This window comes from Colias croceus, chromosome Z (assembly GCF_905220415.1).
Source record: "Colias croceus chromosome Z, ilColCroc2.1".
Classification (NCBI taxonomy): domain Eukaryota; kingdom Metazoa; phylum Arthropoda; class Insecta; order Lepidoptera; family Pieridae; genus Colias; species Colias croceus.
Window position 1 is genome coordinate 16,208,430 of NC_059568.1, and position 20,334 is coordinate 16,228,763.

The 20,334-nt window shown below is 33.8% G+C and overlaps 1 protein-coding gene across 8 annotated transcripts; it reads left to right on the forward strand.

Annotated features, from left to right (window-relative positions):
* The first annotated feature begins 3,186 nt into the window (after nt 1–3,186).
* LOC123704983 (protein angel homolog 2) lies at nt 3,187–20,155 on the forward strand. 8 transcript variants are annotated; one of them, XM_045653515.1, is made up of 10 exons: nt 3,187–3,347; nt 4,297–4,506; nt 5,136–5,281; nt 5,690–5,847; nt 6,182–6,346; nt 12,803–13,014; nt 14,046–14,135; nt 14,562–14,688; nt 17,049–17,251; nt 17,535–20,155. In XM_045653515.1, the coding sequence occupies exons 1-10, from the start codon at nt 3,334–3,336 to the stop codon at nt 17,677–17,679; spliced, it is 1,470 nt and encodes a 489-aa protein (XP_045509471.1). In that variant the 5' UTR covers nt 3,187–3,333; the 3' UTR covers nt 17,680–20,155. The 8 variants fall into 8 exon arrangements, with proteins under 8 accessions (XP_045509471.1, XP_045509472.1, XP_045509468.1 ...); XM_045653516.1 differs by having other exon boundaries at nt 4,369–4,506; XM_045653512.1 differs by having other exon boundaries at nt 3,188–3,347; nt 4,213–4,506.
* The last annotated feature ends 179 nt before the right edge of the window (nt 20,156–20,334 follow it).

Genomic DNA, 20,334 nt, shown 5'->3' on the forward strand with positions numbered 1-20,334 from the left:
GGCAATAATATATTTTTTTAATTGTATGGATATTGAAAATTTGGAAACGTCATTCGAAGTGTCATTGTCAAAAGTATGCAGTATTGACGTAGAAAATCTTAGTTTTAAAATAGGTAGTTAAGTACCACCACAGGTACCACCTACCTTGGATACAATTGGATTTGAATTGGATACCTACAACGTGGATACAACCCACCTACTACTTCTTGCTCAGGTAAATAATATATACTTGGACCACACCTAGACTCCAGTGCGCTTTGTATCGATATTAAAAATATTTAATTACGTTGTTTTACTGTTAATGATTTTATCTTATGCCTCCTCTACACTACTCGCGAAGTTGAACGAGGTTAGACGAATAGAATAATGTAGAGGCAGTTCGGCTTACTTCATCCAACTTTACCTCGCCTCGGCCGACTTCCGTTTGTTGTCGGTTTTTGCGCCCGAGTCAAAGGGCACGAAGTGCGTTCTGAATATGAACGAATGTGCTCCTCGGCCCTCGCGAAGTTGAACGAGTGTGTAGTACTTCGCCGAGGAACTTCGCGAGTAGTGTAGAGGATGCATTATAATAATATGTAATCGCTAATTTAAATAAAATATCTCAATGACTAGATACAGATAGAATTGTATATAGGTATCTTGATTATTATTCTTTAGAAATACAAATAATAAAAAATACTGTTTAAAAATAAGAAAAAATAATTAAAACACATCACTGTTCCTCAATTCTAGTGATTCTAATTCATAATGTCTTTTTCTTTTGTCTATCGATACTATTCGCAAAATCACTATATTATAAATGATAAAGTAACTCTGTCTGTCTCTTCTTCTTCGTCACGTCGAAACTAGGTACAGAATTTTAATGCCACAAGTGATAACTGCGTTAAAAACAACCGACTTCAAACTTGCACTTGCAACATCAACAAATACCTACAGACAAAAATGCTCATAAATTAAAAACTACTGGGCCTATCCGAATAAATTTTTTATGGGACCAATTCGACACCATCCCGCATCGAACAAAAAAAGAATCACGTAAATCGGTTCAGAAACCTCGGAGTAATCGGTGTACATACATAAAAAAAAAATATACCGGCCGAATTGATAACCTCCTCCTTTTTTTTGAAGTCGGTTAAAAATTGTATCATTAGTACAAAGATTGTTTGAAACCTTTGAAACCCTAGGGAGGAAATCCCACGGGTGCGGGAACTATACGAATTATCCGTTGATACCTTTTTGTATCACCTACTTGGTATAATTATTTCTCTACCTCATGGGTGAAATAATTGCGCAGGTTTCAAAGCCTATGATAGCTTAGCCCACAGGCAAAGAGTATAATGTATAATAGGGCACCCACAGGCTTCCCACAGGCTTTAGCACTTAGCTTAGCTTAGCCCTGTTTTTTTTTTTAATAAATACAAAATTGGAATAATTTTTAAATGTAAAAATTCCTAAAGAAAATTGTCTCTAGGATTTTTTTATAAACGGAATAACTACACGTACGTATACGAAATGATTCATGCTAATAAAATCGTACGCTGCGTGCTTGCTGCGTGTAAACAAAAACAAAACCTAATATTATCGTTCAACACAAGAAGCTTATATCTAATACACTGGAGATTGCACTATGATCATCGACTTGTCACAAGAAAATATAACCTTGAATGACGTCAGTGTTGTTTTTTGTCTCTTTCTGTGGGTGACCACACTGGTTTGTATATTCAGTATTTTTCGAAATAGAAAAAACTAAAAATCATGGTCTATAAATAATAACGACATAATATATTTTTAACAGCATTAATTATATTATAATATTACTGGCCATACTTTATAGGTACATACAATTTTAATTAGTATAGAATGATAGTTTTAAATAACTCTTGGCTACAAAGCCTGGATATGAACCGATATATAGCATTTACATCCTTTGTAAATAGAGGAAAGTTGTGTTTTGCATCAGATGCTGTTTACCAAATTGTAAGCTACTCAGATCTTCTTTTTAAACGTGTTGCTTCGACGGGTCAATTTCAAGCCAAAATCATCAAAGAAAAACTGTTTATAATAAACGCCTTGCACAAATTTCAGCTAACTTTACAAAGTTTATTTTTCAAAAGGTATTTTTTTCTGGGTCGTAATCCTCAGTAATTTTACCCTTGATGGGCCCATATATTTCTTTTTATTTTACTTTTTGGAAAGCTGAAATACCTAAAACAAAAAATATGAGGTAAGTTAAAAAAGTATAAATTTCAATGTAAAAACGAACAATCTTATAACTACATGTGAGTGCAATACCGATGTCGAGTGTTGTTTCATTACTAGTAAAAATCTTGAAAATGGTGTTCTAAATTTCATCATAATATTGTTATTACAATATATTCTCTTCACTATCCATAAAAACTCGTCATCATGGTTACCTTACTTGTTAATTTTGTTTATTGAAAACTTGTTGAAAAATGATAAAGTATTAGGAAAATAACAAATTTAACATGACTGCTTTCTAAAATGATGCAAAATTTTACAATTTTTGCCATTGAAATGATTCTAAACTGGTAAATGCAGGAGTATTGCGGAATATTGTAAATAACGTAAATATACAATTGCCTGTGAAATTCTATGCCAGAATTTGGTGTCCAAACACTTCTGCAATTTTTCACAATGCAATACATTATTTATATTCGGAAAATATTTATTAAATACGCAACAATATTAACTTAAATATTCGAAGCGACGCAAATTTTTTTGACACTTATGCCATATTGTCAAAGTGAGAGTTGCTACAATTTTATTATGGTAACTACCCATAATCAGGGAGTATCGCTTTTTAATAATTGGTCCAGATACTTATTTTATTTAGCATAAATAATAATTGTCTCATCCAACAATGCTTCTGAATGACGTTGTTGGCAATTTATCAACAAACTCATGTACAAAAACTAACCTTTTGCACAGAATATTACGGCATACATAGTAGCCTTGGGAAAACTTCGTATTAACAGTGGCAATACCAAGTTAGGTGTGAAAGTGATAAAACACAACAATTTTCTTGTTACACGTCAAATGTTCATACCGAAATCTCCAGTGTAGGTGTGGTGTAGGTCTGTGGTGTAGGTAAGCTTCTTGGTTCAACAGCAGCCAAGACAGCAGTCTGACAGCAGATAACAAGATCACAAAATGTCAAACTGCGATCGGCATCTGTGATAAAATCTGTTTCCACCCAATGACTTTATTTTTATCTGTGAAATTCAGAATTTGTGATTATTGATTTTGTTGGTTGTAACTTGTACATCATACATGTACAATGTCCCATGTATAAAATTTATCCGTGAAGCGTGAATGCGATATGAGAGGTCGGTGGGTCAAAAAATGTTAAACTGTAGAATTTAGGTGCTCGTCATGGTATTTGCTCATTGTGTTATAATTTCTGAGCTATGGCTTTATTTTTATGCATGTAAGTTCATTTTGTTTTGTCTGTTTATTACTATTACCTTGGTATATTATGAGGATACAGTCACATGCCTTCGCTTTCTAAGTGTACCTAATGGGTGAGGCGGGAGCCGTGAGAGGTCAAATTACGTTATATAACGTTATTCCCTTTATATGTTTATCTACCTATGTTCTAATCTTCCATTGCCAATCTCAAGCTCGTTAAGCGTCTTTTTTTATTTGGCTATTGTTACATTTCATTATTATGTTTTTGTCTTTAGGTAAAGATGTTTGATGACAAAAAAAAATACAATAATATAAAATATTTATCTTATGTTCAGTAAATGTATAGTCCAGTCTATCAGTACTAGCGTCTAGTACAGCTTCAACATTGCCTCAATCATTGCCTTGGCTTATATTTCAAAGCAATTACAAATATTTAGTCCCTAAACTAAGTCTGATCTATCTCATTTCCATCACAATTGCTGCCTAGAGCTGTGTTTGTATTCTTGTTTATTTATTCATATCTAATGCTATCTACTTTATCTTAGTAATACATTTATGACTCTTAAGTATGATATTAATACATGATGTATCCTATGTATTATATTTAAGTTTATCTTTTTCTTTGCAGCTATCCTCTTGAGCACAGAGCAAATCCCATGTCACATGCAACAAAAACACTTAAAAACAACAGTTTCTAGTCATGTTTAGGCTGTAGATAGTACTTTTTTATTGTTATTATGTTATATTTGTTACAAATAAAGCTATGCTGAAATTGACTCATAGTTTTTGCAGATATTCTCATCTCACATGTGAAAATTTACATTACAATACAACACAGATAAAAAATTTCACACATTTAACTTGTAGAGGGAAGACATGTGGTATATTGAATGTTCACTTGTTTTTAAATCCTTTTGTATCGCCTGGTGCGCGGGGTAGGCTGTTAGCTAATATAAAGAAGCGTTTCCGAGTTAAAAAGCTAGACATAGAGTCAAGTGTGTCTCAGACGCACAAGCAAATGAGTGAGCCATTGCAACCCACATTACACCACGCTAGCTTCGGGGGACAGTTTGAAGTGTGAGTTTCCTTATTTATGCCTTCTCGCTCTTTTTGCCTAGGTCACCTTTATATTATCATATTTATTTAATTCTGGAATTAAAGCAACAATATATTACACTGCTGTTTTACGCTTGGTATGGAAACAAAAAAAATAAATCCATTGAGCTTGACGCACATAGCTTTCTATTGGTGAATGTTTACAATCTATTATAGTTTTACATTCAAAACACTTAAATTTCACAATTAATCAATCAACTTTATAATATGAGTCATCTTTGAAAAAAGAGGAAGAAATAGAATATATGATATGTATTTATAGAGCCTTATAAGAAATAAAAACAGATTTATTTTATTTTAGTTCAAATCACATTCATTTTGATTTCAATATAAAAATTTTTCAAAAACAGTTTGATGAAATTATATGACAATATAATAGTGGCCATAGGCAAATTTGTATTATAATATTTTTGATGTTGAAGATAGTTTTGGTATACCATTTACCCTTTATAACATAAATCAAATACACAAAAACTAAATAAAGTAAAAATAAATATTGAAATATTTATTTGAAAATGACAATTAGTTGCTCCAAAGCAAACATATTTAAGAAAAAGATAACATATTAATCTGTTGTTACGTTTGAGTAGCAGTGATGAAGGCGGTACGTTTGAGAATTGGCATGATGCGGGCTCGAGTTCAGGGGACGATCCCAGCAACCCCCACGCGGGGGTGCTGCCCCCGGACTTCAGAGTGTGGGAGCTTGTTGACTCGTGGCACAGCAGTTCTACTAAATGTTAGTAAACAAGAACATTTTATGTTACATTCACATCTCAAATCATGTTTAGGTTTGACAATAATTGTAGGAACATGTCTTTTGGTGTAATATTACAGTTTTGTTTATATGTATAATATTCCATATTAAAGTATTATAGATTTGTTATATTGTATTGTGGTTATGGCAATTATCTTAAATGATAATACAATTACCACCTTGATAGTTTAATAATGGATAAAGTGTAGAGTCTTAATTGTTATTTGTTAGTTTGTTTTGTTCATGTACTAAATTAAAAACAAAAATTACAACTCTATGCCATTTTTTATTATGCTTTCTGTTAAACAAATGAAAAGTGAATTTTCTGCATAAAAAATTTATGCAGAAAATTTACTCAGCATCAAATCTTACACACAAGTAAATTTGCAGCGAACACCCTAAAGATCCGAGTGGTATCGTACAATGTGCTCGCTCAGTACCTGCTGCAGAGCCACCCCTATTTGTACACGGCCTGCAAACCGAACAACTTGAAGTGGCAGGTGCGGGCTGCTAAGCTCTTCGAGGAGATCATACATTTGGCACCTGATGTGAGTTGAAGTTTTTGCAAAAAGAATTTTTATTGGACTATTAAATTTCTGCCTTACGTATATGCTTTAAAAATAGATTTGTAATTATGGTAATAGTAGTTTATTATACTAGCAGATTGGCCCAGTCCTTGTATTAAGCTATGTTTAATACATTTAATTCAATGCAGCTAGTTACAATACCTATATCAATTATTATTATAAAACACTGTATTCTAAAATAAATAAGAAAGTTACTAAACTCTTTATCATTATTCTTTCAGTCAATATGGCTATTATATGAGTGATTTCCATTCCAAACTATTTTATAATATTAATTTTTCTATTATTTACCCAGATACTATGCCTTCAAGAAGTACAAGCCTCCCACCTGAACTGCTTCTACGGTAGATTCGAAAGCCTCGGTTATGATGGTCTCTTCAAACAGAAGACCGGACACAGGGAAGATGGCTGCGCTATATACATCAAGAAGTCGCAGTTCGAAATACAAGATCAGAACACAGTAAGCAAAACAATTGTAGCGAATATATCTGCTTTGCCCTTGTATTCCCCGCTTTTAAGGCTGCTTTTTGAATAATATATACACGGCGTATGCAATGCACTGCTTTTGTACTGTTCATCAATGTGTTTGCGACTTGCAGTGTTTTGTAGACACATGAAAGATTAATTAGTAGATGTATGCAATGAATTTAGAAAATATGTAATCACACAAACCTCATGTTAACCATACGCACATTTCAAATTAATCATAAAAAGCGATAGTTTACCATTTACCATACCATGTGAGAACTTTCAATTACAATATGATTATTTAGTAGTTACTAGTCAGATTACTAGCAGATTTACTATGATAAATGTAATCATTATGAATAAATCGCGTTTAAAATCCTTTAAAGTCTTTAATTTCTAATAACCACTATCAAATAAAATAGTTTAATATCCTTTGCTTTGCAAGATGACTTTGATATTTGAGCACAGCATTTGCGAATTTAAACATTGCGAAATTTAAATATATTGTACAAATATAATATTATGTATGTTCAAAATATCAAAAAGTGAAGTAAACTCAGACACAAGAGAAATTTGGATCATTATAGAAACAAATTTGAATTTTGAATATTATAATGAAAGGTTTTCCTTATCACATTTATTCAAATATATATCAAGCAGCAGCGAATTGGAATTTTTGCTCTGCAATTTATTTTTATTATTCATTTAAAGGATTGCGAGTTTTGTAATTATTGTTTTTTTTAAACGTAATAATATAAGTATGGGGTAGGGTTCACCGCTGGCATTTCATTTCCTACCATTTATTTAATCTGTAGATTTTCAATTAATATAATGGCAATCTGTAGTTTATAATATAAACTGTGTTTTGCATTTGATATAACTTTTTATTTTGGATAACAAATCATCAAATAAATATATAATATATTTTATATTTACGTGAATATATTTTATATTTTTTATAATTTTTATTTATTTCATCAAATAAAAATTGAAATCCTATAAAAGGTAAATTTCTTTTTTGTATATCCAACTACGAGTAGCTTTACACCGCATCTTCATTCTCGTGACAACGACGTAATGTAGACCAGGTCTACATTTTATTCAGACTACATTAATAACTGTACCAAATTTTACTCACATCTTCATAATAGCTGTACTGTGTACATAGAGGAATTTTCATCCGACCACATAATTATCTAATCCTAATGTATTATGTTTGAAAATATTATTTGTTAACTTTTAAAGTCTTGTAGAGAGATAAATAATTACGAGCGCCACATCTGGAGGCCCTAAAAAATAGAATGTACTTTTTATGACTACATTTAATAATTAAAATAAACTAAATACATCTAAGCATATACAGTGGTGGTCACATAATTAAAGACACTAAGAGCATTTTATACTACCCAAGACACTTCTATCAACATTTTTTTTTACACTACCGTTGGAACTTGTTAAATAATTTTAAAATATTCAGGTATGTGTTGTCTAATGCTAAACTAAATTTTATCAACAGAACATGTCGGTTTGTTAGATTTTAATCGGTTCATCCTTACTACTAGCAGTTTTAACCTAGCAAAGGTCTGGCCATATAATTAAAGACATTAGACTCGCTTATAAGAAATATAAAAAAAATATTATTTTAATGAGATTATTTTTACAACACAAAATACCTGACGTATTTACAAAACATTTGTACACTTTTCAATATTTGGTTGCATGTCCTTTGGCAGTAATGACGGTTTACATCTCTTGGGCATGGAAGCAACTAATTTTGTTCAAGTTGCATCACTAAATTGGTTCCATTCTTCGAAAATGTTTTGCAAAGTTAGTCGACGTTTGATGATCGCTTTGCCGCGACTTCTTTCTTTCTTGATATCATAAGTTTTCGATCGGATTTGAATCCGGACTGTGAGGAGGCCAATCCGAAACAGTTACAGATTGGTTCCTTAACAAGCACTTCACTACTTTTGCTGTGTGCTTGGGATCATTATCGTGTTGAAAAGTCCAAACAACAAGTAAATTTTCCTCTGCTTAGGGCAGCATGGATTGCTTTAAAATATACTTGTACTGGAATTTATCCATGTTGCCTTCTGTCTTTTTGACAGGTCCAACACCAAGTCCAGAAAAACAGCGCCACACTTTGATATTTCCACCCCCATGTATGACTACTTTTTAGAGTATTTTGGATCCATTTCCTTATTGAGATGGCGTCTTACATATTGTTTTCTGACAGAATTAATAATATTAATCTTAGTTTCATGCAGAAACAGCACATGTTTCCACTCTCGTTCAGTCCAGTGTTCGTATTTTGTAGTAAAGTGAAATCTTGCCTTCACATTTTGTTTTTTCAAAAGTGGTACTTTCCGAGATACTCTTCAGTGCAAGTTTTCCTCACATAGTTAGTATCCGTCTAATTGTTCTTGCAGACACCCCCTTCAAGCCTGCTGCACCATACAAGTCTGAACTGTATCAGTTCCGACCCTTTAAATGGATCTTTTTTAGCCAACAACACCATTTTTTAATCTTTCGGCCGAGTAGTTTCACTTGGTTTTGCTTTTCTGAGTAAATTTTCGATCGTGTGAAACATCTTGACATGTTTTATAGCATTCATAACCATATCCTTTGAACATTTAAATTATCAAGGAAGTTAAAAATAATTTTTCTTATGGACGAGTCGCAACTCTTGTTTTTAACCATAATAATTGATATTAAAACAATTAAACATATGAATTTTAATTTTAAAAGTTAAAAATGCTCAAAAAAAATTATGGAGTGTAAACGATTTATGAAATTATGCGCAAAACGAAGAAAAGCTCAATGCTGTTTCTTTTTATTTATAAAAAATTATAACTCATTTCTTGTTGTCTTTAATTAAGTGGCCAGCTACACGTACGTACACAAAGTTTGTGTTACATTCCCACAGAGAGCAAGTGTCGAAACTAACAAGGAATATAACTATTTTTTGTCACTCATTTTAAAGAACACATTGTCTTGTATGGTTTAATAAAAATAATACTAGATTCAATACATTTTTCAGATAATTGTAGTTCCTAATGTAAATCTTTTATGGTCAATTAGGGGGTGTCTTTAATTATGTGACCACCACTGTATGTGCAGATCGGAGTTCTAGATTGAAAATATAATTTTATTAATTACTAACCGTCCGTCCCGGGGACTCCCGGCTTCGCCCGTGGTATATGTTTACGTTTTCTCTACATAAGAACAACGTAAATATAAATAAAAAAAACGAAATCCGAAAGCAGTTCTCGAGTTATGCGCTTACTAGCAAATTTATATAGAATTGAATACTTTATATAGAAGATTACTTAAATTATAACACAGCAAAATCACTCCCGCATTCCGCTCCCATGCGAACGGCGTAGTCAGCAATCTGCTGTACAGGCAGGGCCGTAACAGATAAATAAATAATTTTATTTATTTATATATTAACAAAAATAATATGTAGGAGCGATTGATATCACATAAAAAAAAAGATTTACAGAGTACATAAAACAAAGATTTTTATTCCTTAATATGATTTTATGTCCGAAAGTCGGACAATAATTACATGAAAATTGAAAAAAAGCGATTAAAGTATCGTTCAAAGTTAGAAGGCTTCACATAAAATCTTAGGATTGAGTTTTATCAAGCTATTAAAATCCTTGTTTCTATGAATATTTGTGTAATATTATTAGTACTGATATTTGGGACCAAAAATTTTTTTCAATGGAAATCAGATATGAATGAAGGGGCTCTCAAAACCTACTTCTGCTGTAGATTCAGATCTAACCAGAAAAATTATATGGATACGCTGCTGGGCGTATACCATGCATTGATTTTAATATATGCATACCAATAATGAAATTCTTAACAACCAGCTGAAGTCCAATGAGGCAGATTGCATGTCAATAGGAGATAAAAAACTAGTGTGTATGATATTATGTTTGTCGTGACAAAAAGTAGCCTATATGAATCGTCACTCTCTACTCTCTCACTCACTCTCTACCCGTGAAAACGCGGGAAGCCGCGGTCAGTGTGCCTAGTGCGAGTTTTCATCGAGTACGAAACGTTACTATCGCGTTTGCGTCACAGCCGAATTAGTATGGGAAATCGAACAGAGCCCCTAGCGGACGTATGGGGAAGCTTTGATTCCCCATACAAATTTCGCTGTGACCACAGTTGACAGATATATACTACGTACATACAGTTAGGAAACTAAGCCCCTGCGATGAAATTATGACGTATAGCTATAGGGCTGTTACCTTTTTGATATTTAACCGACTACAAAAATGGAGGAGGTTATCAATTCAGCCTGTATATTTCTGTTTGCTTTTTTTCACAGTTGACTTTGTGGTAATTTTGAGATTAAAACCCGTTAAAATTAAAAAATGGTGTAGCCTAAATATGAATTTACAAGAAGAAACAATCTCAATAAAATATATACCTTGTAAAAGTAAATAGGTACGTTTTTTTCAGTGCTATATTTCGAAATCTTGTCTTTTTTGGACGCCGAAGGCTATTAATTTAATGTAGGTACCTACCTAAATTATTTATAATGCTTGATATTTGTATGATACATATAAGTATTCAATAATTATTTTAAACCAGAATTAACAATACTTGTATGTAGGTATACCTACTAAATTATTTTTAAAACGATAAATTAAATTAAATTAAATTAAAAAACACAAAATATGCACAAATAAATTAAAATTATTATTATACGAACATAGAACCTCCTTTTATATAACCTTTTTGTTTTAGGATGAAAAAGAAAATAGTTTGACAGGCTTAGTGCTTGACAAAGTGGTAAAGTCACGTATCGATAAAAATACAATAATTATTATTATATCTATCTTTTTCTTCCCTAATATTTACGTAATTATGCACATAAATTTAAACAAGATTTTTTAAGGTTTCCATTTTTTAGATTTTCGTACTCTTCTAGATTGCGTAAAAAATAGATGCGGTCTTTAAACAGACTGGACTCCTAATAGGTACTATTTGTAGCTATCATTTTGGTAGAAAATATGTCAACATAATTTAAAACTCATACTGCCATATCTATAGAAATTAAAAAATAGTCTCTTTTTAACTTGTAGTCAGATACGATACAGATATATATTTATTGAATGGGCTACAAACTGAAACAATCGATATTTATTTAATGTGAAATGACATCACTTTAAACTTTTTTCCATACTATATTCAAAATCTGTGGATGTGTCACCCGCTACTATCGATCCCCCTCAATACCCTCGAAAACACGCTTTATGGGGGGGGGGAGCCATTTCGAACATTTTGTATGAAGTTTCCTTACTGTATGTATCTGTATATTGTGCTGTGACGCAGACGTGATAGTAACGTTTCGTACTCGATGAAAACTCGCACTAGGCACACAGGAATCTATAATTACTCTATTGAGTTGTGACGTTAAATTCTTAATATTTGAAATAAATGTTCAAAACTTTCCTAAACATATTCAATGTACTATTTATTTAAAAAGAAGAAAAACTATTTAACATATATTTTTGCGACAGCCATGACCATGGATAATAATTTAATATTATACCTACCTACTCACACATAATTCGTCTTTTCATTCATAAAAATATTCGCGTTGCTCTGATAAAGTTATCCCGATAAATTAATATACATTTGGAATATATCAGCAAAGAACTACTACAAAACAAGGACCATCGCCATCGCCTCACTCCATGACGTGACAGTATATCCATGACGCGACCTTGACATTTTACTCTCAATTCGAATAATTAGAATGAAGAAGTTATTCAAAATCGTGGTATATCGAACGTTTTAAGTGAGCAGCAGTGAATAAATAAAATAAAAATAGAAAAAGCAATATGAATTCTATTTTCATCCAATCTTTTTATTTGAATACTATACCTACACGATACTGACAATCAAACGGTCCTCTGAAGTGGCATTACACATTTCCGAGTTGACCCCACATCCTCAATTACGCCAATGCACTATACATAGACTAATAGACGGGTCCTTCTTGTAGGTTTATTAACTTGTTGCAACTATACTATAAAATATATATATCAAAATGTATTTACCTCGCATTTACGAAATAGTTTGGATTTACCTACTTTCTTTCTCGAGTATTATGTACCAATTTTAGAAATAACACAGCGAAGTTTGTCTCAGTTGCGCCAACATTTTTAAAAGCACACATTGACCTACGATCAACGGCTTGAATCACAATCAAGATCACAAAAACCCGAATCAAAACTACGCGCATATAAGGAATTTTTATAATGAGAATTATGTGACCTTAAACATTTTATACCACTCCGCTCATAACTATTTATTTATTAGAAATACAAACGTTTGTTTACATTGTTTCATTTAATTATCATTGTGAGGTCGTTTATACTATATTTATGATATCAAAACCAAGATGTCCATAACTTTCCAGGTGGAGTATTACCAGCCAGAGATGCCAATACTGAATCGGGACAACATCGGTTTGATGGTGAAGCTGACGCCACGGGGTTCGAGTGGTACCCCCATAGTGGTGGCCACCACCCACTTGCTTTACAACCCCAAGAGGACTGACGTGAGACTCGCGCAGATACAAGTACTACTCGCTGAGATTGACCGCTTCGCGTACTACGACAATGGCAAGGAGTAAGTATGGGAAATTACTAGCTTTACACCAGTTTAGTTAAAAAAAAATGCCCATGAGAATGAGATGTAAAAAGTGAATTTCTGCGGTCATAATTTACACTTTGTTATAACTTACATAATTTCCCGTCAAAATCTAAACTCCTTGAATATTCTGCTGTCTTGGTAGGACTCGAGGATATTAACAGTTACGTCATCGCAAGTACTAGGTCTTAAGAAATGCGCAGAGGTATCTGTGATGACGTCATAATTGGCACTGGAGAATGACGTTACGTTTACCCGCCAACATCTGTGACGTCATTATTAGAAGAACTCCCTGTATATTCTGCTGTCCTGGTAAGACACGAGGCTCTAACAATTTTTGTATGTAAGCATGCGTTACGTCATCGCAAGTACTAGGTCATAAAAAATGCGCAGAGGTTTCTGTGGTGGCGTTATTTTTAGCTTTAGCAAATGACGTTCTGTCACACCCCGGACACTCCATACAAAATGATTGTTTTGACAGTCACACTGTAGAGACTGCAAATGTGTGTGTTAACGCTTTATGGTTGGCACATTTGTGACTAGCGTAAAAAAAAATTCGCGTTTTTCTGATGAAATACATCCGTAAACAGCACAATATTTAACCATTTTCTACGAAAAACGATAATCACAAATCCAAAATAATAAAATTACTTTATGTCAATTTGATTAATGTTGTCAATCTTCGTTGCGTTTCGTCTAAGACGTCGTTGGTATCGTCCTTGCGGGGAAATGGGTACCATAACATGTCTGATCGTGCGGGGTGAGGTAAGTGTTTAATTTTGGCGGGAGGCGGAGAGTGTCCGTTCTGTAGCGTTTAGCTACTATTATGTATTCTGTGGTTCTGTATTGTATATCTGCATATTATATTCCTGCAAATAAATGAAATATCACTATTTCAACATCTTGACCATATTATTATGTTGATCTGTTACAGTACCGTTCTTCAGTGCATTTTACGTTCTTATTTTGGAGATTTATGTTATTTTTATTCTTTTCTCTCTTGTCCACAGATCAGGATACTTGCCCATCATTTTGACCGGGGATTTGAATTCCACACCCGACAGCGCAGTGATTAAACTGCTGAACAGAGGTTATGTTAGGTAAATAGTTTTAAGAGTTTAACTAGCATATGAACATTCGTAGATAGGCTCGTTTAACTACAACTATTATGCTAATAATATGTGTTTGTCCTTTTTAAAATACAATATAATTTACTCGGCTTTCTATTCTATCATTTTATCTTACGAGTATTTTAAATACCTAACGAAATCTGTACTATGATAAAACTGAAGAGTCTGTTGTATGGTTCAAGATAATCTCAAGATTTCAAGAACCTCCCGTTCGAATTGAGTTTTTGAAGTTTAACTTTTTAGGCGCGTTGAGTAAAATTCAAGGTCGCGTCATGGCAATATCGTACAATATTGGTATCTTTGAATTTTGCCAAAGAAGTTTTACTTCTGACACGTGTACTCGGCACACACGCTCTTTTTGTGTTGGATAGTCTATATATATGTATAACCCAACAGCGCGACGCCGTTCCGCGACGGTCGCTCAGACTGGCGCCGCATCGGCGTCACAGACAACTGCCAGCATCTCTCCGTGTACCTCAACCGGCAGATCGGGAACGCTACCACCGACTTCACTATGACCAGCGTAAGTCATGTAGTAATAAATTTTCTTTATTACCATGAAAGTACGCAAGGAACAAAGAACTAGCGAGTTGATTTAGTACCGTTATAGTACCACACCCGCAAAGCAAATTGACGCAATAGAAGCATGTCAATGTTAATGTGTTTCGGACTATTAGACCCGATTTCACCAATATTTTCTAAATCAGAGATTTATTAATCGAGCTTCAAAATAAACATGTATTTTAACATCGTTGTCAACTCTTCAGGTCCCAAGAAGGAAATCTAAGAGCCGATTATCAAATCGGCCTTTAACTGAGCGACTCACGAATCATTCATTCGTATTTTAAACCGCCCGAAACAAAATGTCATAGTTGACAATGCCATAGTTTAGCACGTTGGGGCTATTTGTTCTAGTTGTATATTAACTGTCATGTTTGGTAATTCGACTAAATTAAAATGTTCTAATACAGTATAAAATTTAATAATCATGTAGTAACTTTTACGTTTCCTGGTTTATATGTCAAACGATTTGGTCGTTACCATGGTTACAAATGTTTGATGTTATTTGGAGATTGTTTTGTTGTGATTTTTCTTGTGTTATTTTAATTTTATTTTGAGTTGAATAAATATAATAATGTTGAAGAAAAATTGCGGTTCAATTTCACTTGGTAGAAGGTAAACTGGATCTGGTTGAAATTACGAAAAAAAATTCGGAGTCCGAAGGAAAGTGGAGAGATCTCATACTAGAAGAGCAATTAACAAGAAAAATAGAGACAAAGATAAAAGAAAGCAGTAAATTAATAGTAAATTCTTGTTCGTAATAACCTAGTATCTAGTTGTTATAACCAATTTATTGAATGATGTTGATAGGTACAATCTAAGGGTACAATAAAAATGTTTTATAAAAACACAAGTTTTATTTATTCATTTAGGTAACATGAAAAATAACATATTTCTATAACAATGTCACATTTAAATTAAATTAGGATCATCATCATCGTCAGCCCATATACGTTCTCACTGCTGGGACATGGGATTGGTAGTGCTAACTTAAACTTAAACACGGTAACGGATCAGGTCATTATCCACCACGCTATCTTATGATATGTCGGTTAACGGTTTCCTCACAATGTTTTTCACCACTGAGCCATCACTGCGACACTGCACTGCACTACAATAAGCAGTTGGTCTGTAGGTGAAACTGATTGATTCCTAAAACAGAATTTAAAATTAAGATAAATACATTTCATAATCATGAGGAGGCCTGAGCCTTACCTGAGTAGTGGTGAAGTTTACATTTTAAGTACCTATATTGGTATTCAATACTAGATTTGACATGACTCACAGGATTATTATGGTTCAATTGAAAATAATACAGTATGTAGGAAGGAACCTTTTATGCACATAAATATAAATATTACCTCACGAGATAGCTGTTATACTTACAGATCCGACGGTTATTCGAGTTTATCTTCAATTAATTGCAATACTTCCAAAACCGATTGTTTTGATAAACGAAATCTTGTACTAAAATCAACATCATCATATTCTACGAAACAATGACGACGTCTTTATAAATTCTGGGCCGTCGCGGTCGCACTATATAATCCAAATTATACAAATCATCCAACACATCTTCATTTTCAAAAATAAAATAGTATGCAGAGTCCATCTTGACAGCAAGAAAACATCAAATCATTTTTTCTAATCGCTTGTTAAAAATTTAAAGAGCCTCTATGCCAGTAATTAAATATGATGCCGTGTTAAGGAAACTAAACCTCGATTAGGTCATGGTGGGACACTCCCTTACATTGATGTCCCGTTAAAAGAGTTAACAGCGTGTTAAACTAACTAACAGAGCTTGGTGAAACTGGGCCTTAGTGTGGGAGCTGAAGGCCTATACTTTTCCTTTTCCCGACTCGGTTCTTTGAAGCCTAATCTATACTGGGCGAGTGCGGATCGCCTGTACGAGATATAGGCCTCCTACGTGTGCAATGGTTATTATCCTAACTGGCTAAGTGCTCCTTGGCTCACTTCACTAAGGCGCTCGTTACTCGCAAAAAAATTATCGTAATTCGTTACTTCAGTATTTATTGATAGATGTCAATATGGAATCTAGAAATTCCTTATTAAAATCTTGGCATATGAATGTCTGGTGTACAGTACGCCAGTTTAACGTTCAATTAATACCATGATAAGTATTTATTGGCAGACCACATGTCTATCAGGTGCCTAAAGGTTAATCCACACAAACGACTTGGCTCTCGTCAAACAGATTTCCTATGAGTATTCATTGCGGGTTAGAAAGAAAGAAAGTAACCATGTATTCCAACACACACAAACACAGAACAAAAGCATATTGTATCTTATATTTTCTGGCAGATATACAACTCGGACTACTCTATGTCGCTACCCGACGGCAGCATGGCGGACGAGGTGTGGGAGCACGGGGAGCTATTCAACAGCGAGGACGTCGGGCACCCGCTGCAGCTCACCTCAGTGTACGACACGGTGAAACCGTGCGGGGAAAGGGAAGCCACTACGTACCAGAACGATTGGGTCACTGTGGACTATATTTACTTCAGGTGAGCGCTGTTATCATCCTAACTAATACAAATAGAAAACGCGACCTCTGTCTGTTTGTCTCTTTCACCCCCTAGAGCGATAATGATGAAATAATTTAGTATAGAGATTGCTTAAGACATGAGAAAGGACATAAGATTTGAAAACGAGAATTTTGCGGGTTTTTTGACTACCCTGGTGAATCCGCAGGGACTCTATTAATAATTTAACTTTATTTACTGACATCATCATTAGTTACGCAACTTATAAGTCAAGAATCATAATGAAAATGTAATGTTATTCCAGCAAGCACAGTTCGCTGAAGCTGATCGAGCGCCTGCGCCTGCCCACGGTCACCGAGTGCGGGTCTCTCGGCCAGCTGCCCAACGATATCTACGGGTCGGACCACCTCGCTGTGGCCGCCACCTTCGCACTAACACCTAGCACTTAACTTGACACTAACACTTACACTTACATCAATTGGTAATGTCGTGTCTAGAATGTGAAGCTCAAATTTATGTTTAGATTGATAGGTTTCTGAAAACGATGTGTTCACGGTAGTTGTATACCTTCGGTTACAGTTAACCGTCAGAAAACCGTCGGTAGATTGTTTGTCTTATTCGGCCATTGCATGTTTATGAATGTAGAAGTTGTGTTTTTGGCGCGTAACATTTTGGCAACGTTTGTTATTAAAATAAAGCAGTTTTGATGTTCATAAAATTTAATGATAGGCTCTTTTCGACATGTGAAAAGCAGGCACACAAACAAAATGTAAGTGTTGTGACGGTTGCGACAATTTTTCGGGTTTTCGATAATTTTTGGGATATATACTGACATGAAATATGTAATTTTCTCGTATAATAACATGTTTACATGTTTTGGTCCGCCTTGTCCAGATTTTGTAAAAATTTAAAGTGAAACTATCGTCGGCTAATTAATTATACTTCATCACCTAAAATAGAGGCGTAGTCTTTACATTGTACATTATTCTTCCTTTTTAATAAATCACAAAAAAATAACTCGTGAAAAAACATTACTAATAAATTATGTAGTCTTGTATTCTTATATTTGCAAAAAAAAAGAAATATGGTTTTCTCAAGATTTTAACATAAAAATAACACAGTGTTATTTGTAAAATTAATTTTTGGTACTAATATTTTGTATACCTTTTTAGGTTTTCTTAAATATTTGGATAAACTATCCAGTAGTGTTTAACTAATAAAAAAAAGATCTTTCTACTTTTAGAAGGCCAATTAAATAATTACAATATAAACTTATGTCTTTGTGATAAATACAAAAAGTATTTTCATATTTTGGACAATTTCAACTATAGTTGCTCAATCGTAAGCGAGGATATTTTCAAGGTAATTTGATAAATTACAATTTTCTTCGAATTGCCATTAAACATTTATTTTATCTAAAGATAAGGAACGCTGATAATCCAAGCAATATGTCGTTAGGATTTGACCAAAAATGTTATCAGGTTAATTATAATAGGTTCAGTAGATAAGTAGTAGGAAGATCTAAAGAAGTCAGAATTTCCTATAAGAGGATTCTGATTTAATTAAGAGAGACATTTTGTATACATATTAGTGTATGCAAAAAAAATACATCCCTTGCGCAGTCGGTCTCTGTTGAGATTCACTGACGATAATGACATAATGTCATGCACCAAATATGCTGATTTCCTGTCATGAAGTTTAAAGGTATTTTTAAATTATTTCCAAACTGATTCTAAAACTTCATTCTGAGAAGTCTCCTATTCAATATCTTGATCAAAGGAGACTTGAGGAGAGACTGGATGATTGAGTTATATAGGATCCTGCACTCAAAAACTGAATTGTTTCGTTCTCGACACTGTTTCTGTTGTGTTGTTCAATTGTTTTGTTTGGATGTTTCGTCTTCCCTAATGCATTGTATTCCGTTATAAATGTTATTTTTTATTTTTAATCTATTTAATGTTTAATCTTCGTTTTGCACCCGGCCGTTGAAGCCGGACTGTTTTTGTTTTTGTTTAATATTTATGTTCACGTTTGATCGAGTGTAGTTCACGATAATGTATGTTGTCTATTTTAACCGATTACCAAACTGATTATGCCATAAGAGAACTAGTTTGGGACGATTTACCATTTGATATGGTATGTATGCACAGCCCATATAGGGAGGGGTGAAAAGGAAACATGATTGCGTTCATCGCGCCGTCTATTAGTATGTAATATTATGTGTATTCTATTTTGTCAGTCCTTCGCACTGATAAACATTCGACATTGTTAACGTAGCGTTATAAGTATTTTACTCTTTAACTGTGTTTAGATTGTATGGTGTCAGCTCTCGTAGTAGTGTGCGGGAGTTGCATTATGAGGTTCCAATGTATGACGATACAGTTACTTGACATTGTCGGGTAAGTTTTTAATGTTTCGTCAGTGCGAACCCATATTTAGAGGATATTACTTTCGTTACCTTAAGAAAACGTGTAAGAATGGTTGTGATGACCCTAATAATAGCTATTTGGAGCCAGGCCAGATCTAATCAGCTTCAAATTTGGTCGGAAATATTCTTCAGGAGAGCTTTTTTCATAGGACTGAGATATTTTGACAAACGGGATTCTGAGATATGGGTCGGTAGATCTGGTTTGGCTCTTATCCGTTGTAAATTAATCCATGCTTTATGCCATACATGAGCCAGGGTCTTTTGGCTTTCTAGTTTGACTATATAACATTTATATTTCGATTATTGCTCGCTAAGAAGCCAGGCTAGCCAGGAAATTGAAGCCAAATTTGAATTGGAATTTGACTCAAGGGGGATTTAAAAAAATCACAATCATTTTAAGTGGTTTAAAAGGTATTGAGGTATAGTAATACGATTATTGCTTCTTATTCTTCTTATGACGATATATCTACGTTTTGACGATAGTGGTATGATTAATTCTAAACGAGCTTCCGCCCACGACTTTGTACGTGCATCCCCGTTTTTCCCCGTTCCCGCAAGAATTTCGGGAAATCCTTTCTTAGGGGACGCCTACGTTATGACATCTACCTGCATGCCAAATTTCAGCCCGATACGTCCAGTGGTTTGGGCTGTGCGTTGATAGATCACTATATCAGTC

Coding starts and splice junctions, on each gene's coding strand:
- LOC123704983 (XM_045653510.1), top strand. CDS start 4,193: ATGCTGAAATTGACTCATAGTTTTTGCAGATATTCTCATCTCACATGT. Junction 13,015..14,045: donor TACTACGACAATGGCAAGGA/GTAAGTATGGGA, acceptor TCTTGTCCACAG/ATCAGGATACTTGCCCATCA. Junction 14,136..14,561: donor CTGAACAGAGGTTATGTTAG/GTAAATAGTTTT, acceptor ATAACCCAACAG/CGCGACGCCGTTCCGCGACG.